This window comes from Lonchura striata, chromosome 1A (assembly GCF_050655825.1).
Source record: "Lonchura striata isolate lonStrDom1 chromosome 1A, ASM5065582v1, whole genome shotgun sequence".
NCBI classification, from domain to species: domain Eukaryota; kingdom Metazoa; phylum Chordata; class Aves; order Passeriformes; family Estrildidae; genus Lonchura; species Lonchura striata.
Window position 1 is genome coordinate 18,669,286 of NC_140741.1, and position 15,531 is coordinate 18,684,816.

Below are 15,531 nucleotides of genomic sequence, written 5' to 3' on the forward strand. Positions count from 1 at the left end.
ATCCCTCAGAGTAACATTTGTTCTCTATGATTGCTTTCTGTTTTCCAAATCTCTGCTCACCAGTAGGTGGACTCAATCCCCACCTTCTCATCACCCATTTCCCAGTAAACTGGGTTAAATTCATACCAGTGGAAAAACCGGTTTGTTAACTTTGATCCACACACCACCTGCTTGCACTTTAGGACACTCTTCCTAGAACTAAACACATGAATCTTTATTTCACTAATAGGAAACAGACACCCAATTTATTATTTTTTGTATTTCTGTCTTTCTACTCCAGCTGCAGAACAAATATCTGTACAACTAACAAGTGAATACCTGAATAATCATCACTATTTTCTATGCTAGGTCCTGAAGTCATCTTCAAGATACAAGGTTTAGTCTCAAATCAGAGAATTGTGGTAAAAGGCAAGCATTATAGTCCCAGCTATGCATGGTTAAACTGCCAGCCTTGGATCTTTAGGTTTAGTTTTGAAGTTTCCAAGTATCTGTACATTTCTCCAGCAATTTGAGAATAATCTGCTTTAAGGCACACACTACAGAACATACTGCATACATTTTTATTTCTGTAGCTTAATAAAGACAGTTGCTTCAGAAAAGTGAAGTTTTTTTAAAATCAACATGGGAATTAGCATCATGTAGCACTGTTCAGAACAGAAACAGAGGAGCATGTGTTTATATCAAGTTTCAAAAGCTATAAAACAGATATGCAACAAGATTCACTGAAGAGAATGCTATTTAACTTAATCTCGCACAAGTTTGCATGAAAAGTACACCTAACCCCTAGGAAAAAAAATTGCTTTAGTAAAACTAAATTAACAGCATAGTGACTTAAGACTTCAGGAGGAAGCACCAGCTCTTCTGTAAGGACTGTGTGTATTTAAACAATCTCTGGCTGCTCAAACTAGCAATTAATTGATTTCAGTGGAGGGCCAGTCAGTCATTAATAGGGCTGACTCCCAAGAAAAGAAACTGACTCTTTTCAGATGTGCAAATGATAAGAGACAGAAAGCAAGCTGAGGCAGGGAAAAATCCAATTACATACTAGGAAAGAGTATTTCTTTGTGAAAGAAGTCAAACACCACAAAGGATACCCAGTAGTTATGGCCCTTTGAACATCTCTGAGGATAGAGACTCAACTAAACAAAGCCCCTGGCAAACTTTAAGCAGGAAATGAACCAGATGACATCCAGAGGTTCCTTCCAATCAAAATATTATATTCTGATTAAAATATTTTAAAAAATCTTTTGTCTCAACAAGCACAGAAGCTCTATCTTTCATGTCAGTAAGGTGGCACATTCACAGGTAGAGGTCAAGTTTTCACTCCTTTGGGATATACTCAAGTTCACAGATCTATTATGCAATTCCATAACCAAACTTCTAAACAGCATTAGCAAACTGTTTGTGTCACTTGATTATCCCTCTTCATCCTCCTCAAATTGGATGGGAGGAGGCTCCAACCAGCACCCTGTAATACTGAGAAGGTAATTCTCTTTCCAAATCAAGTCAGAGATTCTGAGTAGTGCAGTGGGACAAAGCAGTATAATCTGAGAACTCTATGAGATCTTCAAATTTTCCTGGATGCAAGGTGTCCATTTTGAATTCAAACATTTATTTAAGTACTCCTCCTAATGCTTTAGAGAGACAAATATTAGAAGTTATCTTAAAAGTGAACCCCTTCAGCCTACTTTTCACTTTAATGTCAAGACTGTTATATTTTGACAGAAAAAACAGATGAGGAGTATGCCACTCAAATACTATGGTCCTATTTGATGAGCTTCCTCAGTCTCATTCTCATAGTGAGCTGTCACAGTATTAGAAAGTTGAGTTCCAAAATCTAACTAGAATAAATAATTTTCAGCCTCTGGCCATGGGATTCACAAAAGTAAGCATTAGGCTTTAATTCCTTCTACAGGAATCTGCATCTGCACTGAAAAACCTTTCAAAGACTGTAAAACCACCCCAAGCCAAATCAATCAACCCAAAACACAAAGGCAGCAGACTATCTCCCCAGAGTAGCAGTATTATCACCAGTAATTTCCTCTCCCATCCCATATGCAAACTAAAAAGGAGATTCTCAAGCTGTTCAGAAACATAGCAAGAGAAAGCCAGTCATGCAGAGACCAACCTGAAATATATCTGGTTTCTGAATTAAACAATCAATCTGACTACTCAAGCTGTAAAACCCAAGCTCTCTTGAACTCATCAATAAATATGAATAGCTGTACCCAAATGCATTAAAATAAATGCACTACATAGAAACTGTTGAGCCATGATGGAAATTCACTGTTATCCCAGGATCAGCTTACCACGTCCACAGTATGGCTGCCCAGGGACAAACTCCACTGCATTCACCCAGTCTTCAGCCCCTACTCCTGTCACTGCCAGATCTGTATTTTCATCTTCTATCTCAGCAATAAATTCTTCAACTGTTTCAGGGAGCGATGCGAACTCTGAGGACACTGATGGATAGATTTCTGCCTCTGGGTTAACATCAGTCACTTCTTCCTGTATTAGTGGCTTGGTATGTTCATATCTAAAAAGTTAAAACACATAATGTCAACTTTCCACAAAAAATACCTCCAGACAGCAGCCCCATGTATGGAAATAAACTAATGAAGATGTGAACATGCTATGTGGAAGTAGGACCCAGAAATGGCTAGGATGAGAAAGTCACTGATGACCCTTTATAGAGAAATACTTCAACTTGCGTAGTCTGTCAACACTGTTAAAGAAAACACAAGGTACCCTGATAATTTAGAGAAAAAAAGAGCACAATTCTTACACACAGAGTGATCTCCAAATATGTCCCAAACCAGTCAGTTATCTATTACACATGCGCAGTACTGCTGAATGAGAAAAATTACTTCATCCAGCTTTATAAAGAGAAGACTCAGGACAGACACTGCTGTCTCCAATTACCTCATGGGAAGCCACAGGAAAGATAAGCCAGAGTCTTCTAAGAGGTGCAGTGATAGGATGACAGTCAGTAGACACCAATCCAAAATGGGAAATTAGTTATGAATATCAGGAAAAAAATTTGCTCTGAGGGTAGTTAAACGCTATAATGGGTGCGCAATCTTCATGCTTGTAGATATTCAAAGCTGGACAATGCCTTGGGCAACCTGGCCTCAGCTGGCAGATTCAGAAATCCCCACCAACATAAATGATTCTCTTCCTGTTTCCCAGCATCTTGCCTCATGCAAATTTTACACTGAATTTGAGCACTTATTCCTAATGCCCCTTTCAGCTTATTGTGGAAAATGAGAATCAGAACACTTTTAGCCCTACCATCCACAATAAACAGCAAGGCACCATTTCCCTCAAAAATCTGTCTTCCAGCAACTAGGAGATTACATGGGGAAAATAAATGACAAATATACTATTGTAGTCTTAAGACATTTGCTGACTAATTTCAAGGACAACAGGAGGGAATTTTTTGAGATCACACAGAAGTTTGAAGTGACTGTGATTCACTTAGCTTGTGTCAGATTAAAAAAAAAAGAAGTGTCACAATTCTTGCATATTAAAGAGGTGCTCCTTTGTCAGCTTGGAAACCAAATGTCAGCTTGGAAATCCCACTCCTAAAGAGCACAAATTTAAAATCCTAGCCTTCAGGTCTCTACATCTGTGGCCTCTAAAGCATGTGCACCATACAAGGTATTAGGTTGCCCAAGGCAATCTAATGGGGTGCAGGAAGAAAATACTAGAACTTAGTTGTTTTTCCCCTTAAAAACCACAATAAATTATTATTATTATTAAGATACATGTTGATGGCAGTGGTCTCACAGTTCATACATCAGAGAGCCCATGTGTGGTATGTGTGAGGTACCCTGAAGGAGGAGGTGTTCCACCACCCAGTGGGTTTGATAGTTGCACCCCATCTGCTCATTTTCAGCACATTGTGACATACTGCACTTTGCTAGTGCCCACTTAATGGATCAACAGATTATCTGATCTTGTTTCACCTAAACTAGCCCTGATAAAGTGAACAAGTGCTTGAAAAGATTCCTCCAACTGTGGGCTGAGAACAGCACTGATAATGTGAGCAAAAGCCAACAAGAAAATGTCAGAGCTAACAGTTCTGCTCATACTACGAGCTCCTCATCAGCCACACTATGAGGCAAAATAATGCCAACCTAATCAGCTCTTGAACTCGGGGGGAAAGGGAACCACAGAAGAGATCAAGATTACCAAGAAGGCAGTCTGAAATATGAATTTACACTCACTATTATTAATGAAGAGCCATGCCGTCAGTGATGCTGTACCTTGAGATATTAGCTACTGAAAGGATGAAGCCATCTCAATTAGCAAGACATTGAAAACCAAAACATCCAGAACAAAAAGACAAACCTCCACATTTTTTCCCAGATGTTTCAAGCCATGTGCTACTCAATGCAGTACTTTGCAGAACTGCGCAGTAAGGGGTTAGAAACCTCTTTTGAGGTTTGTTACACAACAATGAAAGAAAAAGCCACGTGCCACTGGACCACTTTTTCTTCCTACTGTGGTAAAAATTACTGAAATAACCCATGGAAAACAACATGGTGACAAAGTAAAACACATTCCTTTGTCAGCAAATACTGTTGGGAAACACAAAGAAAACACTGCTAGAATTTGAAGAAACAAGCAGTAGAATAAATTGTGCAGAGTGGGAAGTTTGCTGCATGGAAGAAGAAAAAGTACACGTTTTTCACGTCTCAGCTTATGATACTTGCTAGATTCTGTTTCAATATGAACTGCTTTTTGTGAGTCACCAAAGAAGAGATGTACCAGTAGAGGAACATTCTCAACAAATTACTTCTTTAACAAAGCAAAAAGATTCACTGGAGGAGATATCTTCTCAATAGTATACAATTACTTTAATAAAAACAATGCTTTATGGAAAAACTGCAAGTAAAACCACTGAAGCAGCAGCTGCTCTGACCACAATAAGAGATTGCAGGGTAAGGGTACAGGGATAGCACCCTGCCAGAAATTCATCACTACAATCTCTTATTGTAGTGAAGATGGATCCAGAAGCAGCCAAGTGACACTAGAAAATGTAATGAATATAGACCTTTAAACATTCAAATGTTCACTGAAGTTATGAGGTGAAGAACTACCATGAAAGTCTTCTGTACTACACAAATGTTTGCTGATTATCTCATGGCAAAGCACTTAAAAATTATCATGGATGAGTTATGCATGTTTATTTCAGGAAGACAAGTGCTGCAAATTTGCTGCCCTTTTCTGTGATGACAAATCAGTGTCAGCAGTATGCTGCTGAGCAGATATTAAAAAAAACAACAAACCCAAATCAACCAAACCCAACCACCTTCAAAATGCCTCTCCAAGATAAAGTCATTCCGTGAACAGATAGCTGCTTTTTGAAGGAAATTTGTGGTATGGAGACAACACTTTGAAAATTAAGTACTTCTACCATTATGTGATTTTATAGCCAAAACCTACCCAAGTGTGTCAACTACAAAAAACCTTTCATTATCTTGCACACTAAAAATTTTGCAAAGTGATTTCTCTAACATGTTTAAAAACCTTTGAAATTCAGAATTCCAGTGTATATTGGACCCATTTGCTAAAAATATAAAAATGCAATACCTTCCAGTTAATCTGCACTAAGAGCTGATTGGCATCAGGGAAGGTGGAAACTTACCAGCTAAATTTATCACCCATTAGTACATGCAGCCAACAATACACTTCCTTTTGGATCTGCATATCTTTGTGAAAGATGTTTTTTCTGCTACAACCACCATTAAAACCCAGGACTGAAATAAATTCAACTTCAAATGAGACCCTCAAATAAATGCATCAAGAACTATTACACTGAGATTTTAAATAATAAAAAGCCCATTGAATCAACATTACTGTCAGTAAAAAAAAAAAAAAAATTACTAGTAAGGCTTTTAGTGACAGTAAACATTGCTTTGGACGTTTATAAAATACTTACTAAATATTTTTCATTTCACCTTTAATACACCATTTTTAAAATTCTGGTTTTGGGTTATCTTTTATAATGTACATAACATTAGTACAGCAGTAGATGTAGATATACACATATAAACTATAAATAAGTGTGTATGTTGGTAGGAGTTCAAAAATATTGAACTGATTTGTGCATGATCCAAAGTTGGAAGACCACTAATCTACATGATCTAAAAGCAATACTGGCAGATAGAAGACTACAGAGAGGTTTTCTTTCTCACATATAGTAACCCTTTATGAAACATGAAAGCAAAGCTAACTATGAGCTACCATATAAAATAATGATGCAAATGTTTAATCACTAATTACAGGTGCAGTAAGACAGAATGTTAAAATTTATAGTAAGTTTTAATAAAATTAATGATTAAACATCCATAAACCCTTTGTAAAGCCTTGCTCCACTAGGAAAGTATCTGTTTTTCTTCTTCACAATTTCTTTTTTACTGTAATTTCAGGGGTATAGATAAATTCATAGTATATTTTCATAAAGTAAAGCTATTTTTACAGGAAACATCTTAGAACTTATATTATAGACAAATTCCAGTCATTTTCCCAAAACAGCAGTTCCAGTGTCGGGGTACCAATTCCTCAAGAAGCAACATGAAGAAAACAAATTCTTACCTGTTCAGGCTTTTATGATCACGTAAATAGTGTAACTCAGTTTCATCCATTCAGCTAGTCTGAATGTAATCTCAGATTTCAATTAATCTACTCATGTTATTAATAAAAATTAAGAAAACTCCCCATACTGACAACTATCACTTTCATGAAAACCAGTTATCACCTTGCCTTTGCTCATTTTTTTGCATAGCAAACACTGGTATTTGGCAAGACAAGAGAGTCAGTGAAAAGCTATTTTTGTAAGTATCTGAAGTTACATTGTAAAAGGAAAGCACTAAGATCTAGAGTATTTCCCTGAGCTCTCTGCTCAGGGATTCAGAGTGCCAAGCTTCCTGCAGGATGGCCAGGGGCATTTCTTTACCTGCAATGATCTCCATAAGCACAGCATCCTCGCTGGTAATACCTGCACACCATGGCAGACTGACTGGTGGAGAGGTCATGGGAGTAGCGGCAGTTATCTCCTTCCTTGCAGACTCCATGCATGAAGTATCTGTAAGAGAAGATAATGGTGAGTTAAGGAGAAGCACTGAAGCTGCAAAAGTATTTGGATGATCTTGTTACTATAAATCAAGGTATGCTGCATTAAGAACAATAAAGACTCATGGGACCCCGCCCTAGTATAACCATAAAAATAAGAACATTTGAGGAAAGATGAAGCCTCAGCTACTACAATGAACTGTGCTTCACATTTAGGGACTTGCTCTTACATAAGCCTAGGGAAAAAAAACACATAACTGTAAAAACAAAGTTATCCTGGGCTGTGACACTATGAGGAAAGAGTCTTGGATCGAGCAGATTGACACAAGTTTTATTTGTAGCCCCTGTGTCCTGACACAAGCGAAAACGCAACAGTGGATACAAGAATGAAATCCAGACACACCCTAAATCACCTAAGGTTTTAAATCTATTCTGGATTCATAAATCAGTCAAATGTGATTTCCTTTCCAAGAATGAAAAACACGTTTGTGATGGATAATTACATCTGACATATACACATCTGACAAAACACACACATTAGTTCCTGCAATAGGAGCAAATAAATTAAAGCACCCTGCTTCAATACTGTGCTGCTTGTCTTGAAAAACCTGGACAGTTTCAAAGCTTTTGAGGATAGTTTGATCAATTTCAGCATGTCAAGTAGCACAAGCTTAATTTAGCACCTTCAATTCAGTTATTCAAGAGAACTGCAGAGCGGTTTTCAAGAATTTTTCAATTTTAACCTAGAAGAACAAGCTTCAATAAATTCAAGGCACCATAACTGTACAGATTCAGTATGGTCAAAACTACAACCGAAAAGTTCAAGTACACCTTTCCCAATCCACATAAAAGTATTAGCCAAGAAAAACAAAGAAAACAAATGAAAAAATCCTGTGTAAAAACTGAATCCATAAACGTTTACCAACACTTCAGTTTATAAAGAAATTGCACTGCCTCCAGATAACAAGCTGCAAACTCTGAACTCACTGGAAATAGGAAGAGCTAGTAAAGAAGAAAATCTGTGAGGATTTAGTTCTCATACAAAACACTACTGAAGGGAAGGCTGAGAAGCAGATGACATTGCTGCTGAATGGGGCAGTCCTGCCCTCCTCCTGTTCCACACTTCCAGCACTTTGCAGAGCCAGCAGAACCAAGCCCTCCAAGCAGCTGAGTGCAGCCTCACAGCCAGCACAAGAGACAGGGATCATCTTTCAACGGCAACAACTAAGATCAGGATAACTCTTCACCAAACAGTACCTTCAAGTTGAATATTCCTGACCAGGAAATATGATAAGATGTTGAACTGCATGCACTTCTACACAGCTATTTAGTCCATGGTATTTTGAAGAAATCAGATAAAGCCAGTGAACAATGCACTAAATGACATAAGTAGAGCTACATCTGCAATCCAGTTTTAGAGAAATATTAAAACCTGAGGTTCAGCGTTTAGGCAGCTGATAACCCACCATGTGCAATACCACTGGTGTATTCAACATACCAAGAATAAAAAAATTCTCAACTAGCCTTACCGAACACAACCTGACACTTGCCATCAGGCTGCAATTCACACTCCAAATGTCCTGTCTGTACCCTGCAGACAAATTAACCAGGTAAGAAATGTGATCCTACGTAAAAAACAAGCAGTACAAGACCCAGATGAGGCTCTGCAGGGTCAGGTGGAAGCACAAGCAGCTAAGTCACCGGAACAGGGTGCTGCAAAAACAGAACAAGACTCGTCCCTGCTATACAACCAGCACTCTCCACCATGAACAAAAAACACACAAAACCCCCTAAAAGTCACACCCACCCACCCATCAGCATAAACCACCTATAATGACCCATGTCAAAAGTTAAAAAAAAAACCTAACCAACACCCAACCAAAAATAAACCACCCATACTTAACCTCCTTCTTCCCCAAACAAACCAAAAAAGCCCCCCAAACAAAATCAAAACCAAATCTGGCCACCCATGAAGTCATGGAACTAGAATATAACTAGAATTTCTGGCTTGATTGCTCTTAAGAAATGGGAGTCACACCGATAGGGTAAAAAAAAAAAAGGATTTCAGATTGCTTAACGTTTGTTCTCTAACCAGTGTTATCTTCACCCTTTGCTTATTTCCACACAGCATTGCTTCCCTCAAGTGCTGGGGCAGCAACTTCACAGCCACCAGCTGGCACAGACCAGGAAATGGCTGCAATGGAACCTGATATTCCTTCTGCTGCCCCCAGTTATTTTTAATCTGGATCAGATCACTGCCCAGACACTCTGCACAGCCACACCACTGCAGCTGAAGTAAGTGACTGGCAGAAAGGCTCCTGCCTGAAGTGAGGACATCTGATAGAAACTATTTGGCTGACATGTTTTATGGTAAGTACCTAAGCCCCAAAATTGGATTGTCCCACTGTGTGATAGGGAAAATGAAGCTACAAACACCTTTCCTTCCTTCCCAGTTTACATCAGAAGATCCTCTGCAAATGCAGATTCCATGTAATTGTGAAAGTTGTCACAATTCACATTGAGATGGTAGGCTATGAAGGGCAAAAGATAAACATAAAGCACTCCAGGCTCTAATTCACACATCACTCTTTAAGGCCTTCAATCCTATGCAGCAAACTCAGCATTATTTGAACAAGAAGGCTGGAGTGGGAGGGGAAGAATGTATTTCTCTTAGGATTACACCCCAACTTCTTCCACAACCCTCCCCCTCACCAAGAGATAAGATTTTTACTTTAAAGTCACAAAGAACATAACACTTTACATATCAAATTTCAGTGTTTGGCTAAAACACTTTGGCCAAGTGAAAAAAAAAAAACAAACAAACCCAACAAAACAGAGTGCATTATTTTTGGGTAAGATAATGAAATTTATTTTGGAGAGCATCTTTACTCACACAGAGTTTTCAATTTAACCCTACTCAACAGCAACACCAGCCTCTTCATTCTAATTACAGGAAAAAAAAGCATCCTTAAAACTGAGAAATATATGAGTTATCTGCCTTACACACTGACATATAGAAGGATATCTAAAATTTGCATTTGGTCAAGTAGTCAGAGAAGACATGTAATTTCATCTGAAAAGATAAAACTAGATCAAGACAAGTACATAAGTGGATTTTCTCTGAGCCTCTGTGATGCTGTCATCCAAAAAAGCACTTATTGAAGCAGTGCTCTCTGTCCTTCCAATTATAATATACAAGTGTAATTTTGTTAAGCTGCTTGGGAAGCCAGACTAGAGGAGTCATAAGGGTCCAAGTCCAGATAATTTCCCCAGTTTAGCTCACTGCACGACTGTAAAAAACATGAGTGACACCAACACATGGAACAACCAGACAAAATTAATAATTGCCTGCACTGGCATTTTATCACTGAAAAAGGTTCAACACATATCTAGTTATGAATGTCTTGATCAAAAGAGCATATCCTGATTTTCACAGGTATTTCTCAACAGACACATCTTCCTTCTGTAGCTTTGGAACCTTGCAATGCATTTCCTTATTCAGATGTAGTCTGTTCTTTACTTGAGGTTTCTGCTTTCAGGTAATGTCAGTTTGTTCTATCAAACTACTGGTTCAGCTAAATTAGAATGTTACAGCCAATAGCAAACCTCCTTCAAAACCCAAGACACTGCCATGACGGGCAGATGGGGAAACTCAGGGTAACATCCACCTGCAGCCGTCAGCTTCTTCAGGTGCCTACCGAGACTGAGAATTCCTGGGAAGAAGGCAGAAGGAAAGAGGCTAAGCACACTGCTCTAGCACAGCTCCTGGATGTTCAGCCACATTACTTGCCAATGAAATTCTGCTGGAGTTCATGCAAGTTCATAAAAGGGAAAAAAAAAAGAGTTGATCTTCACAGCATTTAGCTCATTATCCCTTCTCCATAACCTCCTTTAGAAGTTACCAGGGGATGCAGACCAGAGCAGCCATGAAAGGGGAATTCAGGCAGGCTGTCACCTCATCCCTGGTGCTGCATGGAATTAAAAAGGCCTGACTTGACATCACAGATGCACACTCTTCACATGAAAAGAAAAAAAATACCAGACCCAGGTTTTCAGGGAGAACAGCTAAGGTACAAACACGTAGACAGCTCTGAAAATACACCACTTAGTTGCTAGGGGTTTTATTTACATTCAGTTCTAAAACAAACAAGTGAAATGCAATTTGTTTACATCAACTTGATGACTTTTAATGTCGCATGACATCTGGAAAACACAAGCATGGAACAAACAGTGTTAAGCCTTTGGAAAAAAAAGATTGGCTATAGCACTGCTCAATAAAACCACACAGCCATCTGAACTGGAAGGACTGAGGAACCTGGTAAGGACAACCATTCTTTTGATTGCAAACATATCAGTAAGAAGATCATAGTGAACAAGTTCTGAATTAACTTTGTTTCCCTGCCACTTACTCCAGATTAAAATACTGTAAATTTTTACAAAAGACAAGTCTTGAAAACTGCTAAACCACAGAGGTAAAAAAAAAAAAACAAAAACACAACCTTTTTCATCTTCTCTTAGGGAACATAATTTCCCATATTTCACCCTGAGACTTCTGAACTTTAGCTGCAAGAAAAACAGAAGGGTAACATCAACAAAACTGTATGTGTAGGAGAAACCAAAGTCCTTCTTCTTAGTCATTGTGTCTCTCACCCTGAGATATTAATAATCCATCCCAAGGATATCATACCGGTATATTAAAACTCATTAACCAACCTATTTATCATATCAGCTATTCAAAGGAGCAGCAAGAACTTATGGTACCAATTTTAAACCTTCCAGTTTCCATAAACCAGCAGCATTTATGCACCAGCCATCACGTGCTAGCTCCTTATACTGAAGGGACTGTCTCCCAAAAGTTTTTCAGGCAGCATTTACTGTCACCCCTATGATGATTCAACTAAAAAAGCCTGTGAACAAAAAAAAAAAAAAATTGTGCAGTGTTACTCAAACAGAAACTGCTCTACCTCCTACACTAAAAACCTGCATTTTGAAATTTAACTTCTTCATCTCACTGTTGAGTTTTCTAGCTCATTTATAAAGGTAAACCAAAATTTAATAGTAAGAAACATATCTTCCTACATATGAATATATCCTATCAAAATCAAACACAGAAATCCAAAATTTTTATCACAGGTTCTTAGAAGAGCAAGTCAAAATTGCTAATTTCATTTTAAAGTCTGAGTAAAGCTATTCTCCCTCCAACTTGAACGGTCCCATAAAAATTAATAAAGCAAGCAATGGGATAACTATCAGGATTAGGCAAAGAGAACAACGAATGGAGATCCATTAGATCCAAGGCCAAGATCCCATTGTTTAATCTCAAATTAAAGCACATTAACCATTACGAAAGAGTAGCTTTAGCTTCTCACTCAGCCTGTGCATTTGCAAATAAATATATTCCCTCGACTCTCTGCACTGCAGGACACTGATGAACTTGACTGTTTCTGTACTATGGCAGTCGCTGTCTTCAGTAAATCGATCCTGCATCTATACCTATTCCATTGCTGTCTCACAAATCCAATTTGCCTAATTGAGCCTTTCGATCTTCAGAAATTAGGAGGCAAACTTAAATAGAGGGAGCACTGACCTTGTGTCTCACTTAAAGCTGAGCTAAGCACCGTTCCCAGTCATTTCCTCATCACCAGCATCAAACATTAACCTGGGGATTCGCAGGCAAAACGCTCTGCCTGCACCAGCAGCAGCAGCAGCACCCCGAGAGCGCAGCTGAACGCAGCTGCCCGAAGGGGAGCACTTAGCTGGGCATTAGCCAGAATTGATGTGGAGCAACAGCGAGCAGGGATGCGAGACAGACAGAGCCAGCGAGCTCCCTGCGAAAGCCGAGCAGCGGCTCCTCATGCTGCTGCTGCTGCAATCTGCCGCTGAAACAAATGGGGGAAAAAGCAAGCAGAGGAGATATAAAAAAACTCGATCAAGATCTAGAGCCTCTTCCTTCCTAACCAAGGGATGGTCCTTTTTGCTTCCCCATAACTTGGAATTTATTTGCCCACAATCACGTTAAATGCAATTTATTAAATAAATAAATCTAAAAAAAATCAGGAGACGTTAATCGATGTTAATCTTAGATTATCACTTGCTTTTATATTAACTAATATATGCCTATGTTCACAAAATTGTTTTAAATTCCTTTCTGTCTGCCAACCGACCAGCACTGTAGGTTGAAAAATAGTCCATCTGGCAAGCTTTAAAACACGCAGTATGGCTTGCATAACCCCAGAAAGAAGATTTATCAGAAATATAGTTTAAAGGAAAACACGGATAGGAAATGACGCAGCACACAGAACCTCTATGTGACACAGCCAGGGCCACTTCGCACGTTCTGCAACATGTTCTCCGGTTTAATCCATAGTTTTCGCTATACCAACCACGAGTCAATTCCCAATTTCAAATTTCGACTGAGTCGCACAACAACTTAAATTACGTCGCGTTTCCTGCTTTGTCGCGCTTTGCGGAACGCGGCTGCAGGACTTCCTTTCGCACCGCGTCCTTCGCGCCGAGCACTGCGGGCCCGTTCCCGCACGGCACCGAGCGGCCCGCGGGCGCTAGGCCGCAGGGAACACTTTCGCACGAGGCCGCGGCTGGAGAAAGGCCGCGGCCCGCACCGCCCCCACCGGCGGGCCCGGCTGGCGGCGCCGCAGCCCCGCCCGGGGCCGCTCCCGCCCGGGGCCGCTCCCGCCCGGGGCCGCTCCCGCCCGGGGCCGCTCCCGCCCGGGGCCGCTCCCGCCCGGGGCCGCTCCCGTTCGCCGCCCCCGGGGACGCGCGCGGGGCGGGGCCGGCGCGCGCCGCGGGCGGGCGCGCGCAGCGCGTACGTGACCGTGGGGGGAGGGGCGGGGGGGGCGGCGGCAGTGAGGGAAAGGCCCCGGGTCAGAGGGGGGGGGGAGGACACTGCGGGGAGAAGGGACGGGAAAAGAAAAGGACAGGGAAGGGCGGCCGCGCCCGCCCGCCTCCCTCCCGCTCCCCCCCCGCCGCGGACGGCGCGTACCTGCAGGTGACCTGCTTGGTCCAACCGCCTCCGCCAGGCCCCGCGGATGGCGGCGGCACGGCCGCGAAGTCGAAGGCGACGGCCGCCGCTCCCGCGGGCGCCGCGGGCGACCCCAGGGCCGCGGCCGCCGCGCCCGCCGTTGTCTCCAGCGCCGCCACCGCCTCCGCCATTACTGTTTATCCCGCAGAGCGGCGGCAGCGCCGGAACTTCCGGGAGCGGATCCTTCCGGCGGGGCGGGGCGGGGCGCGGCCACGCCCCCCCGGGCCGAGCGGCGGCTCCCGTTGGCCGAGCGGGGCGGGCGCGCGCGAACGCGCCGGGGGCGGGGCCGCGCCGGTGCTGCCCTCGCGCGGCCGCAGGCACGGCGCGCGCCCCCGCGCGGGAGCGCGGCCCCGTGGCGCGGCCCCACGCCTGGGCACCGGGCTGGGCTCGCCCCGCCGGGATCAGGCCAGCGGGAAAGGGTCTTTTCCAGGCGGGAACGACACGGAACGGCGACGTGGCGCCGGCGGGGGGCGGAGGGCGGAACGGGACAGTGGCGCCGCAAAGGCCCAGCCCGAAAGTTGGCACTGAGCCGCCCGGTGCGGCGCTAATGGGGTGGGAAACATCGCGTCCTTCTGCTGTAGGAGCTCCCTCACTGCACATATTCCACAACCCTCTGGACGCAATCCCGTGTCGTGTGCCCTACGACAGTTCCCTGCTTGAGGAGGGAGGTTGGGCCGGGTGATGGTCCCACCGAGCCGACCTGTTCTGTGCTTCTGTGATAAATCCTGGTTGTGAAACTAGTGTTTGCCTGATCCACATGGTGCCCTTGGCTTCCTACTGCCAAGAACCTTAAGACAAGTACTAAACACGCTCCAAAAAGATAGTGACAAGCTGGGGCGCAGGGGCAAGGTGAAGGAGAAGGCTGTCAGTGCAGTGTTACTGATATTTTGCCTCTCTCCTTGAAAATACATTTATAAATCAAATGTATCCAGGCCATCAGTCACTCCAGAAAATACCAAAATTAAGCCTTTACTCTAAACATAGGCACTAAGACAGTGCCCTAAGATGCTGGACTTTAGGAAGAGCACAGGAGAGAAGAGATAAATCCGTTTTCAGATTTCCTTGAAACAATGACTTCAGTGCCCTCAAAGTACCTAAGGAATGAGGCAATGGGAATGCTTGCTGGCATTTTCTGGAATATGCAGAATCCAGACCTGGGCGAACAGAGCTCTGAATTAAAAGGAGGTGAAATAAACATATCAATTTTAACAGGCTTCAAAACAAGGTACAGGTATGCATAAAACACAAAAAAAGTCTAGTTCTTGGAGTGAATTTTGAACTCAAACAATCTTGGAATGGACAACTTCTTTGAATGATTGTATAAGACTAGTCTTCATCCAGGACAAGGAGCACGCAAAGAAAGACCTTGATCCAGGCTCTCTTTGCAGCAGACTCCCTCCTGATATTATCTG

General features: G+C 42.2%; 1 protein-coding gene across 7 annotated transcripts in view; it reads right to left on the reverse strand.

The window, feature by feature from the left end:
* The window catches only part of MKRN1 (makorin ring finger protein 1), a 20,719-nt gene extending 6,456 nt beyond the window's left edge, over positions 1-14,263 (reverse strand). For 2 of the 7 annotated variants that reach the window (XM_021552034.3, XM_021552033.3), the window contains exons 1-3: positions 14,081-14,263; positions 6,965-7,093; positions 2,310-2,536 (exon numbers count right to left, since the gene is read on the reverse strand). In XM_021552034.3, coding sequence (XP_021407709.2) covers positions 2,310-2,536; positions 6,965-7,093; positions 14,081-14,250 — 526 coding nt within the window. In that variant the 5' untranslated portion in view covers positions 14,251-14,263. The other 5 variants (XM_085568188.1, XM_085568184.1, XM_085568185.1 and 2 more) reach the window with 5 other exon arrangements.
* Between the last annotated feature and the right edge of the window lie 1,268 nt (positions 14,264-15,531).